The sequence below is a fragment of the Citrus clementina genome, unplaced genomic scaffold (genome assembly GCF_000493195.1).
Source record: "Citrus clementina cultivar Clemenules unplaced genomic scaffold, Citrus_clementina_v1.0 scaffold_4, whole genome shotgun sequence".
Taxonomy (NCBI): domain Eukaryota; kingdom Viridiplantae; phylum Streptophyta; class Magnoliopsida; order Sapindales; family Rutaceae; genus Citrus; species Citrus x clementina.
In genome coordinates, this window is record NW_006262274.1 from 22,073,981 (window position 1) to 22,095,774 (window position 21,794).

The following is a 21,794-nucleotide window of genomic DNA, read 5'->3' on the forward strand; positions in this document are numbered from 1 at the left end:
TCGATCTCCACGATTTAAATGACATCACAAGACTTGACATGCAACCAAAATATGACCATGAGTCCATGACCATCCGATAATGACGTGTCACTTTGACTTGTTCTTCTGTCTGAAAAATTAAAAAAAAGAAAAAAGAAAAAGAAAATTCCAACCGAAGCCTCCACGCACGCGGCCACTTCTACTTAGTTAATAGCGAGTCAACAACAAACAACAGAACCCGTTACATCAAATCAACTCAACCCAATCTCTCTCTTTCTTTATTCATTTTCAAAACATTAAATTACAGCAAAGACTCTTCTACTTGATCATTCTTCTATTAAAAGTAAGTCTCTCTTCAACAATCTCAACTGCAATAAAATAATAATAAAAAAACAATTAAAAAAAAAATGCATACGTACATATGGTCTGGTTTTGCTTCTTAGAGCTTTTACTGGGTCATAACTTCATTCATTCGTATTTGATTTTTTCTTCTTCACTCTATTTTCCTTTCTCAATACTGTAGTCAGTCAAGGGCTTTAGGTGAAGGAAAATAATTTTTTTTAAAAAAAAATACAAATTAATGCTAGTTTTTGATTCCAATAGTGGCTGTATTTTGTCGAGACTCAATTTTGTTACTTTCCATGGCATTACTTGTAACAATCATTTAATGGGAAGGAGTTAATTATCGTTGAATTTTGTAAAGTTGTATTGAAATGGTAGGAGAGGAGGATAATAACAAACACGTAGACCGGCTATCCGGTGGCAGTGGCAACAGAAGAGCTTATTTGCGGTCGGTCTCTTGGACTGACCGGTCACCCAATAAGCCTAATCCAATTCCCAGACCCCAACCTAATAGTAAAGCTCGGTCTTTATTGCCGCCTCTTCAGCCGCTTTCAATCAACAGGCGGCCTGTTGAGCAATGGCCAAGGGCTGGTTCTGATGATCTTGGTGTGTGGCCTAACCCTCAAACTCCCAGAGGGTCGGTTCAACTGAACCCCCTTGAGAGTTCTAGTTCGGAGCTGCAGCCTGTGAAGGAATTTGAGTTTAAGAAAGATAAGCTTGCATTTTTCGATAAGGAGTGCTCCAGGATCGCTGATCATATATATTTAGGGAGTGATGCCGTGGCCAAGAATCGTGGGATTTTGAGGCAAAATGGGATTACTCATGTGCTTAATTGTGTTGGGTTTGTTTGTCCCGAGTATTTCAAGGGCGATCTTGTTTATAAGACACTTTGGTTGCAAGATAGTCCTTCGGAGGATATTACGAGCATTCTCTATGATGTGTTTGATTACTTTGAAGACGTTCGAGAACAAGGCGGGCGAGTTTTTGTACACTGTTGCCAGGGAGTGTCGCGGTCTACCTCTCTGGTTATTGCATACCTCATGTGGAGGGAGGGCCAGAGTTTTGAGGACGCATTTCAGGACGTCAAGGCAGCAAGAGGAGTAACTAATCCGAACATGGGTTTTGCTTGCCAGCTTTTGCTGTGCCAGAAACGAGTGCATGCTATGCCTGCCAGCCCAAATTCTATGCTTAGGATATACCGGATAGCACCACACTCGTCATATGATCCTCTTCATCTTGTACCAAAACTGTTAAACTACCCGGTTGCCCAAGGTTTTGACACTCGTGGTGCTTTCATTGTGCTCGTTCCTTCTGCTATATATGTGTGGATTGGGAAGAACTGCAGCGTGATGATGTCAAATAGGGCAAGAGAAGCTGCAAATCAAGTAATTCGCTATGAAAAGGCTCAGGGTCAGATAACAAGCATCAAAGAAGGGGAAGAGCCCTTGGAATTTTGGATGCGCTTGTTAGAGGACAATTCTTTGCAGATGGTTGCAACAAAGAGGAAGTGAAAAATGAACAAGTGTCATTTTCTGGTAGTAATAAGATTGCTACAGTGATGCAAGATGGGGCTGGCGAAATTGATGAGTATGATTTGGATTTTGAACTTTTCCATAAGGCACTGGATGGTGGGGTTGTTCCGCCATTTTCAGTCTCGAATGCTGGATCAGAAACTTGCGTCCCCGCCAGAGAAAGTGGCTGGTGCAGATTAAGACGTAAATTTGTTAATGGTCTTATGAGAGAATTTGTTGCATCCAAACTGAATTGTGCCACTTCCGCAGTGAATGATGAGTCAAATATGATAATAGATACTGGTAAGGCATCAGAAGATGCAGTGTCGCTTGCCGGTTTTGCATCACCGTCATCACCCCCAGCCGATGTGTGTGGTTCTCCAGATTCCTTTGATTGCTTCCCGAATGTCAGTCCTAACAGAATAAGGTACGCTTGTAAAGAAGTGGAAAGCTCTTTTTCTTTTTTGGATCCATTATTTCCACTAACACCTCCTAGCGGTTCACCGGATTCTTTTTCTTGTTTTCCTGGCAGCAGCCCACAGCTCAGTTCTAAATCTCCTACCCTGTCACCGTCAACATCTGATTACTCCAGTTCATTTACCTTTTCTCCATCATCTTGTAATTGGTCTGACTTGTCGCGGCAGCCTTCTCCTTCTGGCCTCGAAGCTACGGATAGTTCACATTCTCTGTGTGAAGAAACTGCCTTTTCACTCTCAAAGGTATTTTCTCCCAATCATACTTCTGGAGTGGCAAATTCTTGTTTCCCATGTAAAGGGAACTTTCCCTCTATTGCAGAGCGTAGAGGAAGTAACCCTCCTCCCCGCTTGTTACCATCTGCTGGCAAACCATCTATAGTCCCTAGGAACCTGGTAAGGTCGTGGTCTTTTTCTTTAACTGACTTAGAAAATGATGAGGTGAAGGATATGGATAACAACCAAATTGTGCACGAAGGCGATAGGGAGGAGCTAATGTTAAATGCTGACCTCGCCTGTGCCAGCAATGATTCACATGACAAAATCAAAGACAAGAAAGAATATGATAGAGTCCATTTTTCGTTAGGTACAATTGATAAGAGAATGGGAGTGGCAAACCCAGTACTATACCAGTGGCCTGCTTTGAGTAAAGTGGAGAGTTCTTCCTTTCAAGTCCTTGATTCTAGATCAGTGTATATTTTGCTGGCTCCAGATACGAGTTTGGGCACAAATGAGTCGGGTATTTTGTATGTCTGGCTGGGGTGTGAAGTTCTGTGTGAAAAAGGGCAGAGTCAATTGGTCAGCAACAATTGTACTTGCAAGCATGGTCATCTTCAGCTGGAGACCATCGGTCACAACATTATTAATCAAATGGGTTTGCCAGCGGATGCGTCTGTTCAGGTACTTTCTCTGCCTACCAAGGTAGTTTCTCTTTTGAGGGTTCGGCTATTTTGGAGTTCACACGGTGGAGCACGAATCTCAGCCACACACACGTAAAGTGATAAATAATAAATAATAAGTTATAATAAACTTTTTACTATTTATTAGTTTACGGCTGAGATTCGTACTCCACATGGGTGAACTCCAACATAGCCATATGACTTAAACAATCCTGACATGTTGAGAGAGACACATCATACTTTCTTTCACATTTAGCATCACTTCCAACTTCCAAGTCATATCAGCAGCTCTGTTTTCAGTTCCTTATTTAGTGTATACATAAAACCAAGAAAATTACTAAAAAGAAGAATCAGAGATTTTACTGGAGTGAGCAGTTATTAGGATGATGGTGATGGTAGATATCTCAATTTCTCAGCAATAATGCCAATATGCCTTGTGATTTTTCTTTATTCCTTTTCAAATTAGAGAGATCAGATTCACCATATGAATTTTTCCCCTGATCTCTATTATCTGCAGCCTGAGTGAGCAATATTTCTATTATTTTGTTACTTCAGATGTGTTGTAAAATGTGCATCACTTCTTGAGAAGGAAGAAACATCTTCACTTTTCAATGCCTTTAATCACCTGGAGTTTTATACTTCAGTCTTAAATTTTTCATCTTAGTTACACTAGTTCTTGGTATTGAACACCATGTTATGTGTATTTATTCTTACAATATTGAATTGTTTATTGGTGATTAGCAGTCTTCTGATATGATATACTTGGCAGAATTTGTCAATGATTAATCATTCTCTTATATTATTGAATTGTTTATTCCTAATTACTCATTTTCGACATTTTTTGATGGGCTGAATTCATCTGAAAAAGTTTTACATGGTATGTGCAGATAGTTAGAGAAGGTGAGGAGCCAGAGCAATTCCTGAACCATCTTAACTGTTTCTCATTCCAAAAGGCAAGCAATAGCGCCAATCGTTGAGATGTCTGGGAAAGGTGCTATTTTTTCAAGAAGTTAGCTTGTGATCTTTCTTAGCACCCAGTGGACGTCAGAAATACTGCAACTAGCTAAAGGGAGTAGGCATCCTGGGCGGTCCAAGTGAATAAGGTCTGCTCGTGTGATGTATTGAGAGGAAATGAGTTATTGCAACAATGCAGTATGTACAGAAAACCAGCCTGCATTACTCATTAGAAGTAAATAATACCCTTTGGAATAAGTGAATTAAGAGCATTTCTCTACCAGTTATCTTTTTATTCGTCCTTTGGCTATACTCAGCACCGAAGGTGTTGCTAGTGGAATGGCATGACAAAAGCCGTTTTTTCATTTAAAGCTATACTTTCAGTGATTTTATTGACCTATGCTGGTATTCATCATGCATTGGTTTTCTAAATTTTCATTCAATAGGAAAATTAAAAGCCTTTCGCCAGTAAATTGCAGTTGGTAACATCCCAAATTCTTGCTGTCCCTTTGCATGTATATCTCTTTGGATGCCAGCTTAAAGATGGCAGTTATCCGCACCCTGCACTGTGGTTGCTCGTTTCAAAAGTAATTGAACGATAGCATTCTATGCAATCATCTCGATGCCTTTTTTTTTTTTTGGGTCATCTCTCCCTTTTGGGAGGTCTACATCTTAATGCCGGCATTCAATTTTGCATAATATGCTTGCAAGTTTGAGTAATAAATAAAAATTAAAATGAATTACTTCAGTATTAAGTCACTTCAAGTAAGTGGATCTTACGTACTCCTGAAGACTTGGGCAAAGAAATGAAGAATCATGAGGCTGAATGGACTTCCCAAAGGCCTAGGAATGTAATGACTTTGTCCAAACGGTCAGCACAGCTCATCGATTTTCTTTGACGCACCTTCATCCGTGGAAAGCTGATATTGTATTTCGTAATTTCAGTGGCTTTGCGTATATGGAAGGTAATCGCAATAATCAAACATGGATATTGAATTTCACCACCTTAAATATGTGTTGGTTAGACGTGGAATAAGGGAAGATTGCGAAGAAATTTTCTAACTGCTCATGCTTTGGCTTAGTATATTACTGTTTAAACAAATCTAGCCATGTTACATGTTCTGTACAAAAGTTGGCCTTCTGCTGGCTCATATGGCTCCCAGCAAGATATCACCCGAAACAAAATTCTGCAATCTCATTTGCAGAAATTAACAATACCTTGCAGGGTTTATAATCTAACTGAAAAGACCATGTTGAAAGGCATGTAAATAAAAACTGGATGTGCACGTAACTCAGAGTCCGTTCTCTGATCTAAGAAAAGCCATAGTTGGACCCAGTGCGCTGCTTCTCAAGGCCTTGTACGACAACCTGTGGCCCGAACTCTGTTTTGACCTCTCTTTTGCACTCTGATCATCAACATGGGACAACTCTGCCTTCTTTGCAGATAAAGCCAGATTAATTTCTTCCCATGCATTCAATTTTCCATTTTCTGCACAGATACAGATTACATTGTGGGAGCTCATTTAAGTGTATCATATAATTTCATGATCTTAACACTACAAATAACTTGATATGTAGACTTTAACTAACCTTGAGTGTGTGCAGGGGATTTTTCTTTGTTACTGTTGTCCCTCACATTTGATACAGCATCCTGATCTCCCAGACGGACTTCTCCATTTCCTTCAAAGATATTAAAACACGTGGTGAGAGCTCTTTAAGAGAATTACATATCTAAGCACCCCAAAAAACCTGATATGTAGCATTGAACTAACCTTGTGCAGGTGCATGGGCTTTTCCGTGTTTCCTGTCGTCCCTCAAGTTCATGACAACATCTCGATCTCCCACATGAACATTGAAGTTCATGACAACATCTTGATCTCCCAGATGAACTTCATTGAAGTTCGTGACAAAATCTTGATCTCCCACATGAACTTCATTGGCCTTCTCACCATGCTTGATGATACGGACATCAAGTAGTAATGAAAAATCTATCTGAAGAAAAGCTTCACTCATCAGCTTTTTACGATGAAGGTAAAAATTTAAACAAAAAAAGAAAAATCAGCAGATGCAGCTTGGCCTTGGTTTTGCTGGATTAGAAGTTAAAAAAAATATGAAAAAAAAAATACTATTGCACCACAACTGTCACAACTATACCATACACAAGAATGCAACCTCAAACACATTGGCAGAGCATCCGTTTTGACATGTAAAATCCAACATCAGCAATGTAATTTGATTACCAAACAGTAACAATATCACAAAAACAAAGCGGAGTCCTCAACTGATATTTCTTCTTGGCGGTAAAGCAACAAACAAACAAATAAATATGATATCCATGCTTCTGGCCTTCTGATTTTATTTTAGAGATGCCTTTTTATGGTTTAGACTTATTTTCATCTGTTTTCAATGATACTTCATAATGTCAATCTTTAATCAAAGAAAAATAGCTGGCTGAGCACTTCAGCCATATTTAACAATATTAACATTTTTTCACTACTTAATATATATGCAGTGGAACCTTATCCCAAAGTACTAAAATGGAGAGTTATTGAAGATTCATGACGTAGATAAATTTACCTTTAAAGAGCCATCTTCTCCATAAAGGGTTTCTGACTGCAGTGCAGGCACATTTTCATCCGTCTTCTTCTCAAAAGCAAGTGGATATTCTGGAACAGGTGCCAGCAAAATCTTGTTGGTATCAGAGTCATACCATGATATCTTCCCAACCTACAGGAGGAACATGGTCAACAATGCATCCTAAGTTGACATAAATATAAAATACAGACTAAAATTCAACCACAGAAAGTGCTGTACTCGGAAAGAGGAAGGTTCAGGGGTCCAAGACGATGTTAGCTCAATCAGACGATATGCGATTACATCACCTTCCTGCAATATATTGAGAATAATTAGCATTTAAACCTATGAAGAAGTTAAGAATGAAGCAACTACATCATGCCTAACATGTAGGGCACATGGAAAAAATTCAAGATATAAACTAGCAGTTTTGGAAAAAGTTTTCGCGCGCACACAAATGCAAGCAGTAATATGAGAATTTGCACGAAATGAACCTTAGGCAAACTAATGTAGGGTGGAAGCTTTTCAAATTCCATATCCTTGCCAATGGAGATCTCTTTCTCAAAACTAGGCATTTCAGAAAATTGATCGAAATTTTCATAAATGCTCTTCTTAGAAAATGCAGCCTTATCTCTGCCCCATTTTTGACCCTTCTTCTTGCTGGTTATTCCATTCCACTGATAAGTTTCCTAAAGAACGTATCAAAATACAAGTTTAGCATAATAAATTCGACCAAATTTGAAGGAGTCTCAGACAAACTATAACAAATAAAAAGAAGCCAATGTAAATCAAGAAAACATTAAATTTTTCCAATTGCAGAGCATCAACAACAATAACAAAGTAAACAGAAATTGGAAACAAATTAACAAAAACATACCAATGGAGTTTGATTTTGCTGGACAGTTTGAATATCATCCACTGGACAAAGATAAAAAGTCAGCTAAAAGTTCTATTCTAGAACATGAACCTCTGACATCAGCAACTAAACTCATGCCAGAATCAGTAAGAGTCTCCATCCCATCCCAAAGCACACACATACAGAAAGAAAGAGACAATGAGAGCATCAGACCTTTACCGAGAGGTTCAAAGCGAATATGTCCAGGCCTAATTACAACAGGAACAACGTCATCATCAGCATCACCATTAGGACCTGGTTGTTGACATCCATCAGATAATCTTTTATTATCTTTCCCTTGTGAAACAGGATCTGGTTGTTGATGTTCATCAGAAAGAATTTGACCATCTTTATTAGGTGATTGGAGAATGACTTTGGAATTTAATTGCTTCTGATGCAGCTGAAGAGTTGAATATAAAAAAAGGAAAACATATTACCAATGCAGGCCATATAACAAGTACCATTTTTGAAGAGGCAGATTGGTGAATTGTTATACAATCAAATTTGTGAGTTCTCTCTCACTCTCTCCTCTATTTGGGGTGCGAATGTAAGCAAAACATAGATATTGATCTTAATGGTACATTACATTTCATAATTCTTTCAAATGCAAAGTACCTCCATCTTTTCAATTTTGGCTTGTTCCCTTAACCATTGTCTCTTGGCCTTTTTGCGTCGAGCACTTCTACTAGGGAACTGAACACACAAATGGGAATTAGTAGTTAAGTTTATAAATGATCACCATAGACAATATGATCAGCTAGGAAAACTGTGTTAAGCTTAAATTATGATGACACAAAACATACGGCAACTTTTCAAGTCAAGCCCCAGGAATTATTGAATATATCTACCAACATCTAAAAATGCTGAACAATATGTAAAACAACCAGATACACAAAAACCAGCAGAACAAAGGGAAAGATTTCAGGGACATTGGAAAATAGCAACATTGGATCTCTATTAGTATCAGGAGACTGAGTGGAAAACCGCACATTATTTCAGCCCAAAAGTGTGTGCCCAACTCAACAAAGCCACAATCATTGAACCAAATGTAAGGCTGCAACAATTGTGCAGCTTCAGCCTAACCATGCCATTTATAAGCTAAGGATCCTATACTAAAGATTGAGTTATCATGCCCACAAGCAAAAACGGAAAACTACAGTTCCGAAGAATAAATCAGTGTGAACAAACCTTTTTAGTTCCAACAGGTGTAGAGGATACATCCACATTCCCTTTGCCATTTTCTTGAAGCTGAGAGAACCTAAAAAATGGAAAAAGAAGGGGGGGGGGGGGGTTGAAAGCTTCTGTAAGCTAGAGCAATGAGAGTCAATAAATGAAAAAAATCATAAGTAACAAAGACTGCAAGACTCAGAATTACCTCTTTGCATCAGGTACACATTTACTAATGCAATTACTTGTTTCACCAAGTTCAGGGGTCCTCCACTTCTCCTGGTTTCCCTGCACATCAGATGACTTGTCCTTCTTCAACAGACTACGATCACGAGAGCTCCTCCCACTTTTCACTTCACAGACATTCTGAACATCCTCAAAAACAACCGGAGTTTCTTCAGCAGTCGAAAGTTTACTCTTCTTTCTCCTACAATACAGATACAGTAACAAAAAAAGGGAAAAAGAATGTGATCAACAATTACAAAAATGAGTCCTACTCTGAAAATATAAGGTTCCAGACATACTTTGAACCCTGAAGTTTCTTGGATGCCTTTCGCTTCTTGGAAGATTTGTTCACATCAGGAGTTTGTTCCAAACCCTTCTCGTGATCATCCTCCTCTGACTCACTGTCACGACTTCCTTTTTCCTGATAAAATTCCTCATTCGCCAGAAGCTTCAAACCCGTCTGTACAGGTTGCTTCACTATTTGAACAGCATCTAAGGCATCTGCCCCGCCATCGAGGGTAATTAGTTCACTGGAGGCCTCTCTTTTCCTTCTCACACTGTAAGAAAACAATAAATTAAAACGCAACAGAAGTAAGAAAAAACGCCAATAAAAATGTAATCTAATTCTAATCAATATGAACTGACCAGACGACGTCGTTATCCTTGAAAACGGCAGTGGACTCAAACGGTGGCAAAACAAAGCCATCCATCTGGAGCAAAAATTGCAGTAATAATATAATAAGATACACAAATGAAGAAATGATGATTTCCACGTAGGAAATTAGGGAGGGAGAGGGGGTTAGACTTACAGAGAGGACGAGGCCATGAGGGGAAGAGTGGTGGAGGTGGAAAATGCGAAGGAGATAATCGGCGAGATCGGAGATGGTTTTCAAGTGTTTAGGTTTAAAGAGAATCCAGCTTTTCTTCAGTCCTTCCTTCTTCTGTGCCTCGCTCAGAATGTGCTGTCCTTCGAACACCACTCGCACTCTTACTTTCTCCATCATCTCCTCTCCTCTCTGCTGCCTAAAACCCTCAACCCTTCTTCTTCTTCTTCACTTGCTCTCACTTTCGAGTTTTTATGTAAGGAAATGCTTTTGTCACACTATATTATTATTATCAGTAATATTCATATTAACTAGAAAAAGTTGATTCCGTCCCATTCCTCATCAAAATTTTTTTCTGACTAAAATTGTACTCTTACACTATTTTTTATTTCTCTCTTTTTTTTCCGAAGTGGTTTGTTTTTAAGCAGAATTAATATTTGCCCCATTTGGATTCCTAAGATTTTTCTTAACCTCGTCTGAGAACGACGATTTTTTCTTTATTTTGTTTAAATAATGAACAAGTAAATGACGGTAAACCATTGCCTGCTTTAGATAAGCGCTTACGCTATATTATTTCAATAATAATAATAATAAATCTAAGTGCCAATTTAAGTGACAGTTAAAAAAAGTAATGGACAATTGTATTTTCGTTGAAAGGAGAAAAAAAACTAATGGAGATTGGTATATTATCAATCTTTCTCAACCTCTAATTTCCATTCGGTCAACCAACTATTACAAATTACAAACTAAATCAATACCCAGGAAACTTTCTGTTGGCATTTCCTTCGATTTTTTTTTTTTTAAAAAAAGATTATCAGCCATTCATAAGATCTTTCTTTTATTGAATCCCGGTGATCCTTAGAGAAGCAGCAGAAGATTATTTTTTTTCAAGCATCAGTGCAATCCTGAATTTCAGAAACAACTACATACATATCCTTCCTTTAAAAAATTGTTAAACTAACTCCAGGTTATGTTGCAGGAAGATTTCTCAATAGCGAATCAACCCAATCAAGCTGTCGAAATATGATGCTTAATCTTGAAGATTACTGGGCAGGTCTAAGATCTCTGTCTAGTCATTCTTCAACAAATACCATTTAAACGGGTATGAAAAGAATATACAACAAATTCACCAATCACCTACAACAAGCTGTGCAATCCAAGCAAAAGACAAAAAATTAATTTACATCAAAATTTTGCATAAAATTTATTCCATTAAGATGTTGTTTGTTTTGCAGTGATCCCTCTCTCTTATCAGCATTGTAGGACATGATAATAAAAAATCACCCACACTAAGTCTTGAAAAATAAATAATCTTTGTGAAAAGCTAAAGAAAGCAAATTTATCTGAGTAGCCTACAATTGCTTACAGAGGCAGTGTAAGTTGCCATGTGAACTGAGTCAAAAAAAGAATGATGTGCATCCTTTCATTCCCGAAGAAATGGAAAACCACTGTAACTTTTTTCAGAGCTTAAACAACCTTTTTTCTATAACCCAATCAACTCTATAACTCCTCTTATAGACCCCTGCAAATCATGAAATCAATTGATGTGAGATGATAAGATGAAAAGTTATCAAACACTAATGCAATAGAAACAGAAAAGCAATTTTTCAAGCCATAACAGAAATAAAGAAAGAAGATTGAAGACAATAATATGATAAATTATTCTAAGTCCTTTGCTAATGGGGCAAGGAAACCTTGGTGAAAACCTGAGATGAGCAGGCAGCACTTGAAAATATTAATTTTGTACTGAGTTTCGCAATTTAGGAGTCCAGTAGAAAAAAGAAAGCAACCATCGCAAAACCAAAGGACCTATCTCTCCTATATAATTTGTAAGAGAAGTAAAAACACAGATCATAGCCTTCGAATAGCATCATTATGAATTCTTCTATAGGAAAAGTTATCTGACTCCACCAAATAAGAGATCATCACCGTTAAGTTAATCTAGGATACGTTAGATAAGGAAGAAAACCTGTTGCATTAGCCACTGGCCTTGAACCAGAAAGGCTTTTGTAACCCCAAAATCATTAAGGCAGATGATGCTTTTGAATCAGAGTAAATGGAAAACAAACTGCTAACCATATTAGCAATGAAAACTCAACATTTACAGTAGTTTCTACATCAATTTGTACTCAGCAAATAGAGTTTCTCTTTTACTAAAGAATTAGGCAAGACGGGAATAAGACAGTCCAAGACAATTTCAATCTAGTAAGCCCAATATTTCTTCAGTACATGTACATGCATATCACAATTTGCAACTACTAAGCCACATATTTATGGGAGCTATAAAACTATCATAGCCTATCAAGCACTACAAATCGGCAAAATGGCAGCTAAATCTGCTTGAATAAATTAAACCTAAAAAAAGATATTTGATTCCATGAAACAAAAAAAAGAAGCAAAATGCATGACATAAATCTTGAATAAGGTTGAAATAAATAAAATGTTATCCAATAACATTGGAGCACATCCCCATTCAAAAAAAGAAGAAGGCTCAAGCAGAAAGGATTAACTTTTGTTATACGCACAAATAAAATCCTGGAAACCATTTCCTTGAAATTGGGCTCCCAAGAAGAACTATGTGCGACAAAAGGGCAAAAAATTAAGCATTGAACGTAAGATTACCTGACTTTCTTGACGAGGATGGCTTTGAGCTTGCGAGCAAGGTCCTGGGATCTGATTTTGCGCTCGAGATTCTTGCGTGCCAACACGCGCTTCTCTGAATTCTTGATGTGGTGCCTTTGCTCGCGCTTTATCAGCCGTTCGATTCCGCTAGACTGCATCTTACGCTGCATCCATGACAGCGCCTGCTCCAAGTTCCCGTTGAATACCTTCACTCTGATCCCCCGCCATTGCTGAACCTGATGACGTTGGCACTGATTCCGACTGAATAAGTTTAAGCCTTGACTCGGCTGCGTCAAGTAACCGGAAAGCTGCCTACCTACCGAGTTCATTTTCCTTTTTCCCTTGCTTCGTTAGGGTTGAGGACTTTTATTTTATTTTTTCTGTGAACATAGCGCAAAGCGGTGCGTTTGGAAGTTAAAAACGGCAGCAAGGATGCCGTTTCTGTCTCCTATTAGCCGTTATCGATTTTCTCAGGGCTCTTAATGCAGTGGGAAGTGTAAAATTCTCCTACTATAATATTTATATGCTTATTTAAGGATAAAAGGTATGAATTTTACTCTGTCGGTTTCATTCAATTTTGAAGTGAAGGGTAAAATTTTCATTCCTATAAATAGAGGTGGGAGTGAATTCTCATATAAAGATTCTCTCCTGATTTGAGTATTTTTAATCTTTTACAGATGTTGTGTCATCTATATTTTAGTATTAGTGTATGATTAATATTTAACTACTTTTTCTTTTGAATTTATTAACCACCAATTATGTTAATAGAACTTGCTCAGATAAAATTCATATCAGGAGAGGATGTTAATCCATGGATTCCACACCTTTTTTTTCTTTTTTAATCCTTTCCTTTTAATAAAAATATATCTATTTAAATAAAATATTAAATATAATATAGTTTTATTTATGAAAATAGAATAGTGTTACACTTATTTAAAAATAATAATATCATATTTATTTAAATGGTATTATTATATTATTTAATAATATTATTAGATTCACATAAAATTAATAATATTGCCATATAATATCTTTATTTAAAAATATAATAATATTATTATTATATTTATTCAATTTTAATAGTATTATATTTATTTAATAATAATAAATAACTTATTCTAAGAAAGTATTAATTTTGTACTATATTAATAATAATAATAATTAACTTATATCATCAAAATTAATTATAAAATAAATAGTCTATTTTAGAAATATATATTTTTATTCACTTTGTAATTAAAAATTACAATTCTTTAAATAAAGGTAAAATTGTAATTTAGAACAATTTATTCTCAATCCAAGAATAAACACATAAATGAGATTTTGATTTCTATTTCACACTTCTATTCCTATGTAAGTAAATAACATAATTCCACCCTTATTCCACACTTTCAATTCTAAGATTTTCACTATTCAAGATTCTCAATCTAATCTCTTAAAGTAATAAACCATATGGGATGTAGTCATTTCCAAGGCTGGGCAACAATTGGATTTGAATAGATTTGATCTGATCCAATCTAGACCATACAAATTCAGATCATATTCATATATTGCTTCAAATACAATCATATATGATTTGTGTTATTCAATCAGGTTTGATTCAAATCAGATTGGATTCGGATCAATCCAAATAATCGATCAAATTCATAGCTACAATAATGCTACTTAAAAAAAAAAACGAAAAAGATAATATAAAACCACAAACCACAAACGTAAAAATCCTTAATCCTTAGTTCCATATATTTCTAAACTAGCAGTAGCCATGACCATAACAAAGCACAAACCAAAGAAACCACAATACCATATCAAATAAATGTCAAATTAGTTGTGTTTACACAACTAATTTCTCCATCTCTAGAAAAACCCAAAATTTGCTATCTCACATTCTTCGTCATTATCACCCACTTAACTTTCACCTTCTCCATTTTTGTTTTTGCCTTCAAAAGCCACCACCTAAGATTGTTCTTCTTCATCTGCTACTTGTTCTTTGTCCTCCTCCTCCTCACCCTTAGCCTTGGTGACTTGCTCGGGAACAACATCTTAGTAGCAGATGATATAGAAAAGAAAGAGGTTTGAGAAGCTAGATATTCCAATGGCTTCAATGAGTTTTGGAGTGTTGATGACTCCATGAAAAGTGAAAAGAGACGAGGTTGAAGATGAGAGAGATGGCTTTTATCCAAAATCCTAACTCACCCGAACTAATCTGAATCCAAACTTATCTGAAATATTCATCCGATTCAAACTATTGTCATATTAAATTTGACGTTTAGATAGATTTTTTTCCCAATTTAAATTATCCATAATTCAATCAGATTCCGAATCTGATCTAAATCCAAAATTACTAGCCCAAATGATCTCATTTAGGTCTCTGATTTAAGCTCTATTTGGTATAACTTTTCAAATATAACTTATTTAAGTAAAGGTTTTGTTAGTAGAGTATTTACAAGTAGAGATTTTATTAAAAAATAATAATTTTTTAGTTGTCAATGAGATCTTTTATTAAAAATTATAAAATTACTTTAATATGTATATTTTTTAAAGTTATGTTATAAAATAAATGAATTAGGATTGTCAAATAAGTAAAGGATATTTTAAATATTTTAACATTAAATTTTTTTTTTTAACTTTTACTCTCAAAAGTCTAAAATTTGAACTTTTACTAGTAGAGTCAAAATAACATATTTAATTTTCAAAAGCTCTACCTAAAAAATAACCAAACATCATTAAAATTTTAAAAAGAACTTATAAAATTAAATAAGCACTTATAATAACTTGATAAGCTATATCAAACATGCATTTATTAGGTTTCTTGTAAAATGACATAATTTGTACATTTGTATCAAAAAGGTTAACCAAAATGAGATCTTATGGTATATGTATTTATTGTTTTCTTTTTAAATGAAAAACGGCATAAGATCATTTGAAAATATATCAAACATATTCTCAAATTGTGAGGGTCAAAAATCAAAATTTTATAGTGTAAACGCAATTTGATCATTTTAATAATGGCGAATAAAGGAAATAAAAAACTTTATTTAGGAGACCAAAAAAATGAGAATGTATCAGTTTTACATCTGTTATAAGAAATAAAAATGAATCTGATTTATTCTATGAGATTTTGTTAAAATTGATACACTAAATAAGTGATTTTTTTAAAAAGAAAAAGTATATGTTTAGAACCCATACAGAACAAACTCTTAAGTTTTGCGGGTCAAAACTAAAAATTCAAATTTTAACAGTAGTTTAATAGTTTTTTAATCACTTAATGTCAATTTCAATTGAACTTATTTGGTATAAATGAAAGAAGTAGAACGCTATAGAAGAGAATGTAAAAAGTTGAAGGACCTAAATTACAATATCAACATTTCTTTGGTTTTGATTTTGATCTGAAACGACTCGCTTCTATGACCGTGAGTGAGGAACCTTCACCACTACTGCCACACTAAACGAAGTCGAAAACGGAAAATAAAAACGAAGCTGGCTTTCAGTCCAAAGCGGGCCATGGCTGAGCTGAGACATTCCAGCTCGTTGGGAAGCCGAGCCGGCTCCTCTCCAATGAAGCGCGACGACACCGCATCACCTCTAATTCACGAACAGCACGCGGACGACGACGACGACGGTCGCTCGAGGCATCTATTCAGAGATCGTGTCCGCTCGATTTGGTCGTACTTCCCTTTCTTGAGTGATGATCCCAGGGTTTCTCAACAAAACTCCAGGATCTCTTTGTGTTTGGCGCTGTTCGTTGTTGTAGCTGGATTGATCTCGATCTTATCGATCGTCAATCATTTGGTGAGTTACCTGCTTTTATTTTGCTTCGGCATTTTTTTCTTCTTCAATTTTAGTGGTCAGTGTTCCAAGAATTTATTGCTGCATGTTCTTAAAAATTTGCTATGAGAATTTACTGATAAAATTGGCGTTCAGAGATGCCGTGATATGTAATTCAAATACCTGCTTTGCTAGATGCTGAAGCTAATTTTGCATCAATGTAGTCTTTGGAATGGCATGAGATCTGGCCTCTTTGGGCATAAAAGCACTTTTGGCTATTTCAAACGGCTCTTTAGTCTGAAAAATACTCCATAGCGCACTATAAATTGCATCCAATATCCAAATGTGAGATGTTTATGAATCTTCGATTTAGTAGCTTCTTATTGATTTTTTTTCTTCTTTTTCTTATATTTCTTAATTTTATTGTAGAATGCTCCATACTTGTGTAAAAAAGATGGCATTGTTCTTCACTGCCCGCGTGTAAGTTTAAGGACCTTGTTTTCCAATTTCCTATCTTCTCAGCTTCTGTGGTTTTGATGATTAATACCGTTTATATTTTTGCTTTTTATGTTAATTTATTTATTTAAATTCTATTTAGGTCAAAGAGGCTCCTTCTCTATGGGAAAATCCTTACTCTGCAACTACTTCTTGGAAGCCTTGTGCTGAGCGTCGTCTTGGTGGTATATCAGGTAGACTCAGGCTCTTTAATGAATAATGCGTGGGTATTTTCTTCCCTGGTTTTTATTGTCATATGTAATGTAGGCAGTTTTACAGAATGGTGTATAATTTCATCAAGTAGGATAATCACTTGAGGACAAAGTAAACATCATCCTTTCAAGAAATATGCCCTTTAATACAGTTTGAATGCACTAGTACAAATTATACTATGTATTTGTAAATAGTAGCTGAAACATATTTCTGGGATTCTTTACAGTTAAACCTGATTTTATAATGAAAATATTTTGGCTGATCGTGTATATTGAGAGGGGTTTAGCTATCAGAATTACCATCCATCATGACTCATTTTATTGGACTTAATGGACTCATTTTAGCAATTTTATGAAATATTCATTCACTTATCTTTAAATGTGTTCCCAAATATTCCCTGTATTTTATTTGCCACCACAAATACAAAATGTAGTTCTGGAGGCAAATTTGTGTTTCATGACATTTTATGCGGGTGTGTCATGCAATTCATATTATATCAACTTTTTCTGAAATATGGTTATATGTTTCTATTTCATGTTCTAGCTTGTCTTTTGCTGTTAATTTTATTAAAATTTTGAGTTGTAACCTCTATCAACTGCCTTGCAGAACTTCCTCCTGAGAATGAAACAAATGGTTATATATTCATCCATGCTGAGGGTGGTCTTAATCAGCAACGAATTGCTGTATGGTTTCTGTGCATTCCAGTTATTAACTGATTGAGATTTGTTTTTCCTCTTAATGTTCTACTTCCATATCACCATGTATACTGCCTAGCCAGAAGGTTTAGAATAACTTCTAGTTCATTTGCCAGATATGTAATGCAGTTGCTGTAGCCAAAATCATGAATGCAACCCTCATCTTGCCAGTATTGAAGCAGGACCAGATTTGGAAAGATCAAACGTAAGATGGCTTCTTGTTTTTGCTTAAACCTGTGTGGTTATTTCATGGCTTACAATCACGGCTTACAAGATTGGTGCAAATAGACTAAATGCACCTCATCATGCTATTAAGGGTTATCATCATCATCATCATCATCATCATTATCATTATCATTATGCAGGAAATTTGAAGACATCTTTGATGTTGATCATTTTATCGACTACTTGAAGGATGATGTCCGAATTGTCCGTGATATCCCAGACTGGTTTACTGACAAATCAGAATTATTCTCTAGCATAAGGTTCAATTCTTTCACTGTCATTCATTAAATCACTATAAATTAAGTCTAGGTCGTTAAGCTCACAATAATATGCAAAACTAAGATTCACTAAGTCACAGCTTGCCAGTGAATGTAGAAAGGGAACAGGCCACCTGCTAGACCTGTTTAAAATGAGCTGAATTAGCTCAGGGACTTGGTTGAGCTGTCTCATTTTGAAACTTGGTTTTAAAGTGCTTTAAGAAACGTATTCCTCATTTTTATCATAACATGAGGGTGTGATGGGAGGGAGTCAACTTGTAAATGGTAGGAAGGATAAAATGACCTGAATGTTGGAGTTCGCCATGTCCATAATCAAAGTTTTATCTACGTAAGCTGTTTTTGACCTTTTTGAAAGTGATGTGAGGGCATGATTGAATAGGGAAACAAATAAATGCTTGTTGGACCTTTCATTTTCTGAATCTTAACTTATGCTTCTCGGTATTCATTCACAAAGTTTTTAATGTTTATGCTAGACGAACAGTAAAAAACATTCCAAAGTATGCTCCTGCCCAATTTTACATTGACAATGTACTGCCTCGAATCAAGGAGAAGAAGATAATGGCCCTAAAACCTTTTGTTGATCGACTTGGGTATGAACACTATGGATTCGCTTGGCAGTTGACTATAATTTAGTTTTGTTTTTTGGAAAATTGCGACTGAAATGTTACTGAATATGTCTTGAGTGGTGCAGGTATGATAATGTTCCTCCAGAAATCAACAGGCTAAGGTGCAGGGTTAATTATCATGCTCTGAAATTTCTTCCTGAGATTGAGCAGATGTCAGATTTACTAGCATCAAGGATGAAAAATCGCACTGGCAGTTCAAATCCTTATATGTATGTGATCTTGGTTTCTGAAACTTTGTTGAACAATGTTGCAAGTTATTACTTTTCACTGTGTTACTAACAATTTTCTCTTACACAGGGCTCTGCACCTTAGGTTTGAGAAAGGTATGGTCGGCTTGTCATTTTGTGATTTTGTGGGGACACGGGAGGAGAAAGCTAAAATGGCTGAGTATAGGAAAAAGGAATGGCCTCGACGCTACAAGGTGACCTAGAACCACCAGCTTTATTGGTTTAATTGGATCATAAAAGAAACGTGTATCATCTCTTACCTTTGTGATTATCTGGCTGGCAGAATGGTTCCCATCTATGGCAACTGGCCCTGCAGAAGCGGAAGGAAGGACGATGCCCTCTTGAGCCTGGAGAAGTGGCAGTGATTCTTCGGGCAATGGGTTATCCCAAAGAAACTCAAATTTATGTTGCTTCTGGTCAGGTTTATGGTGGCCAGAACCGGATGGCACCACTCAGGAACATGTTCCCAAATCTGGTAAGGCCTTTGAATTCATTTCTTATGCAATGCCTTTCCTGGATTGGGTTACTATAGAGAGTTACATTAACCGTTCATTCCAAATGATGGAATATGGCATGTTTGGTTTGAAGAAATGAAAGGAAAGGAAAGGAGAGGAGAACAAAGGAGGGGAGGGGAGGGGAAGGAATAAGGGGAAAACAGATTAATTTTATGTCAAACCAAACAATGAAATTGAGATTGATTCTCTTTTTCCCTCATTTTCTCTTCCCCTCACTCCTTTCTATTCATCTCTTCTCCTCTCATTACTTCCAACCAAACATAGGCTAATTGTTTAAAATATCTTTTACTCTCTTTTTAGGAAGTTCAGATTGATTTCCCGGGCAAAGATTATGTTGCTATGGGTTTTCTGCTTCTGTATTTATTTAGTGCATCTTATATATGAGCAATGCTATTCAAAGGGAAAACAATAGAAAACTTATTCAATATTGCTCAGCCATCATCATAAACACATGATTTGGGGGGAAAAATGAAGTTTTACTCTTTGTACATATCTGAAGTGAAGATTAAACAGATCAATAACTGGCTAGCTATACTGTATGTCCATATATACATCAAATGAATGGATGCAGGTACATATATTAGAAATTGATCTTCCAACGTTACTTGTAATTTGGGGATTGAGAAACTCTGAGTCACTTTTGAACTCATGGTAGTAATCTGAAATTTTTATGGTATGTGAAGATAAATATGGATTTGACCATGGTGAGACTTCTTGTGTTGGATTGTCATTGAAGTTGAGAACTATCATGACAAGGTTTAGTAACAGGTTACAAAGGAGGAGTTGGCAAGCCAGGAGGAGTTGGCTGGTTTCAGGAAGCATGTCACAAGCTTGGCAGCTCTTGACTTCCTGGTCTGCTTGAAGTCCGATGTGTTTGTAATGACTCATGGAGGCAACTTTGCTAAATTGATAATTGGGGCACGTCGGTACATGGGTCACCGTTATAAGTCCATAAAACCAGACAAGGGGCTTATGTCTAAATCTTTTGGGGATCCCTACATGGGCTGGGCCTCCTTTGTAGAGGATGTCGTTGTCACCCACCAGACGCGGACTGGACTGCCGGAAGAGACCTTCCCTAACTATGACCTCTGGGAAAATCCTCTGACTCCTTGCATGTGTAAAGCCTGATGACCTCCTGGACTTTTATTTTTTTCCCTTTGACACTGATCTGTCTTGAGGTGCTTCTCTGGGAAGAACCTGTAATCATCATTTGAAAAAATGAAATTTGTTACTCACAAGCTACATGATAGTGTGGCCAATACAGTTATTAGCTGGGAATGACTTGAGACTTGTGATATACGTATTGAGGTGGCACCTGCTGGAGTCGAAATTCAACATGATTGTGGTGAGGAGTCTCTTCATATGTCCACTTGTGAATCTGTTTGTAGAAGCACTAGGCAGTTTTGTCTCCAGACAGATGGATAATCAGTAGCAGTTTTGACCCGAGGACATCAAATAGTTTAGTTTCTGTTCATCTTTATTATGTTGTGTAAATTTCAAGTGAAATGTGCGATATGGCTGTTACATTTTTTTGGACATTGCCATTAAAATTGTAAAAACTTTCCAGTAACAGAATAGGAACTGAAATCGTGATTGGTATAACTATTTTTTTATTTTTTTATTTTTTTCCTTCTTGGCTTCTCACATCACACGATCTATTGTCAATTTCTGGATGTGTTTTGGAAGTCATTTTATAAAAAGTGCTTTCTAGAGAAAGATGTAAATGCTTGTAGTGCAAGAGCTGGTCCCTGTTGTCTTGTACATCATTGTTTTCAAGCTTGACTTGATTAAGGAAATTGGCTAAAAGCAGCCAGGACAATTCTGTTGAATTACAGAGATTATGCCTGCTATGGTAGATTGAGATGGCAATGTTAATGGTCTCTGGCTTGTTGATGATCATTACTTGGGCTCATGGGCTTCAATTCTATTAAACAATTTCTAAACGTGATATTTTGTTATCCTTTTAAGGGAGTCAAGTTGACTCGAACATTAGGAATTCCGTTGATTTGGAGAAAATATAACCTAGCAGCTGCCCCAAAATCATAAATAATTAATAAATGTTAATAAATGAGATTCAGCTACCTTGCAACAGTTGTAAGGTACCACATATTTTTTTTTTGTAATTTCAATCCTTAACCGTTGGATTTAATGAAAAGAAAATTTTAATGGTAGAAATTTATCTATTTGAATATTAAAATTATGCTTCCTAATATTTAACAAAAACTCAAAAAAATTAAAGAGTTGAAAAATTTTTTAGCACATAAGTCTGGATTGTTTCAAATTTATGTTG

General features: G+C 36.2%; 4 protein-coding genes across 7 annotated transcripts; 2 read left to right on the plus strand and 2 right to left on the minus strand.

The window, feature by feature from the left end:
• Positions 1–292: 292 nt before the first annotated feature.
• LOC18043483 (protein-tyrosine-phosphatase MKP1) lies at positions 293–4,421 on the plus strand. The gene is given in 4 exon segments (XM_024185851.1): positions 293–1,776; positions 1,779–2,259; positions 2,365–3,205; positions 4,092–4,421. Coding segments are annotated over 4 exon segments (2,496 nt in total). The 5' UTR covers positions 293–692; the 3' UTR covers positions 4,182–4,421.
• A 778-nt stretch (positions 4,422–5,199) lies between these two features.
• On the minus strand, positions 5,200–10,421 carry LOC18043484 (coilin). 3 transcript variants are annotated; one of them, XM_006438161.2, is made up of 14 exons: positions 9,829–10,421; positions 9,665–9,729; positions 9,319–9,576; positions 9,003–9,221; positions 8,816–8,885; positions 8,243–8,320; positions 7,808–8,027; positions 7,610–7,650; positions 7,227–7,421; positions 6,973–7,044; positions 6,736–6,885; positions 5,931–6,150; positions 5,749–5,838; positions 5,200–5,647 (listed from the first exon to the last, which is right to left on the minus strand). In XM_006438161.2, exons 1-14 carry the CDS (start codon positions 10,021–10,023, stop codon positions 5,451–5,453), a joined length of 2,070 nt encoding a protein of 689 aa, XP_006438224.1. In that variant the 5' UTR covers positions 10,024–10,421; the 3' UTR covers positions 5,200–5,450. The 3 variants fall into 3 exon arrangements, with proteins under 3 accessions (XP_006438224.1, XP_006438225.1, XP_024041620.1); XM_006438162.2 differs by having other exon boundaries at positions 7,802–8,027; positions 9,829–10,420; XM_024185852.1 differs by lacking the exon at positions 8,243–8,320 and having other exon boundaries at positions 7,802–8,027.
• A 444-nt stretch (positions 10,422–10,865) lies between these two features.
• On the minus strand, positions 10,866–12,971 carry LOC18043485. Its single transcript, XM_006438163.2, has 2 exons — positions 12,466–12,971; positions 10,866–11,365 (listed from the first exon to the last, which is right to left on the minus strand). Exons 1-2 carry the CDS (start codon positions 12,792–12,794, stop codon positions 11,356–11,358), a joined length of 339 nt encoding a protein of 112 aa, XP_006438226.1. The 5' UTR covers positions 12,795–12,971; the 3' UTR covers positions 10,866–11,355.
• A 2,863-nt stretch (positions 12,972–15,834) lies between these two features.
• On the plus strand, positions 15,835–21,359 carry LOC18043486 (protein PECTIC ARABINOGALACTAN SYNTHESIS-RELATED). Of its 2 annotated transcripts, XM_024186424.1 has the most exons (11): positions 15,835–16,254; positions 16,660–16,710; positions 16,829–16,919; positions 17,545–17,621; positions 17,750–17,838; positions 17,999–18,118; positions 18,610–18,726; positions 18,828–18,971; positions 19,060–19,183; positions 19,273–19,464; positions 20,273–21,358. In XM_024186424.1, the coding sequence occupies exons 1-11, from the start codon at positions 15,967–15,969 to the stop codon at positions 20,630–20,632; spliced, it is 1,653 nt and encodes a 550-aa protein (XP_024042192.1). In that variant the 5' UTR covers positions 15,835–15,966; the 3' UTR covers positions 20,633–21,358. The 2 variants fall into 2 exon arrangements, with proteins under 2 accessions (XP_024042192.1, XP_024042193.1); XM_024186425.1 differs by lacking the exon at positions 16,660–16,710 and having other exon boundaries at positions 20,273–21,359.
• The last annotated feature ends 435 nt before the right edge of the window (positions 21,360–21,794 follow it).

Excerpts from the sequence above, each read along its gene's own strand:
- LOC18043484 (XM_006438162.2), bottom strand. The coding sequence starts at position 10,023 with ATGATGGAGAAAGTAAGAGTGCGAGTGGTGTTCGAAGGACAGCACATT. Across the intron at positions 8,321-8,815 it reads CACCTGTTGGAACTAAAAAG|TTCCCTAGTAGAAGTGCTCG; the intron begins GTTTGTTCACAC and ends TTGTGTGTTCAG. Across the intron at positions 5,839-5,930 it reads AGCCCATGCACCTGCACAAG|GAAATGGAGAAGTCCGTCTG; the intron begins GTTAGTTCAATG and ends ATATCTTTGAAG.
- LOC18043485 (XM_006438163.2), bottom strand. The coding sequence starts at position 12,794 with ATGAACTCGGTAGGTAGGCAGCTTTCCGGTTACTTGACGCAGCCGAGT.
- LOC18043486 (XM_024186424.1), top strand. The coding sequence starts at position 15,967 with ATGGCTGAGCTGAGACATTCCAGCTCGTTGGGAAGCCGAGCCGGCTCC. Across the intron at positions 16,255-16,659 it reads TATCGATCGTCAATCATTTG|AATGCTCCATACTTGTGTAA; the intron begins GTGAGTTACCTG and ends ATTTTATTGTAG. Across the intron at positions 19,465-20,272 it reads GGAACATGTTCCCAAATCTG|GTTACAAAGGAGGAGTTGGC; the intron begins GTAAGGCCTTTG and ends GTTTAGTAACAG.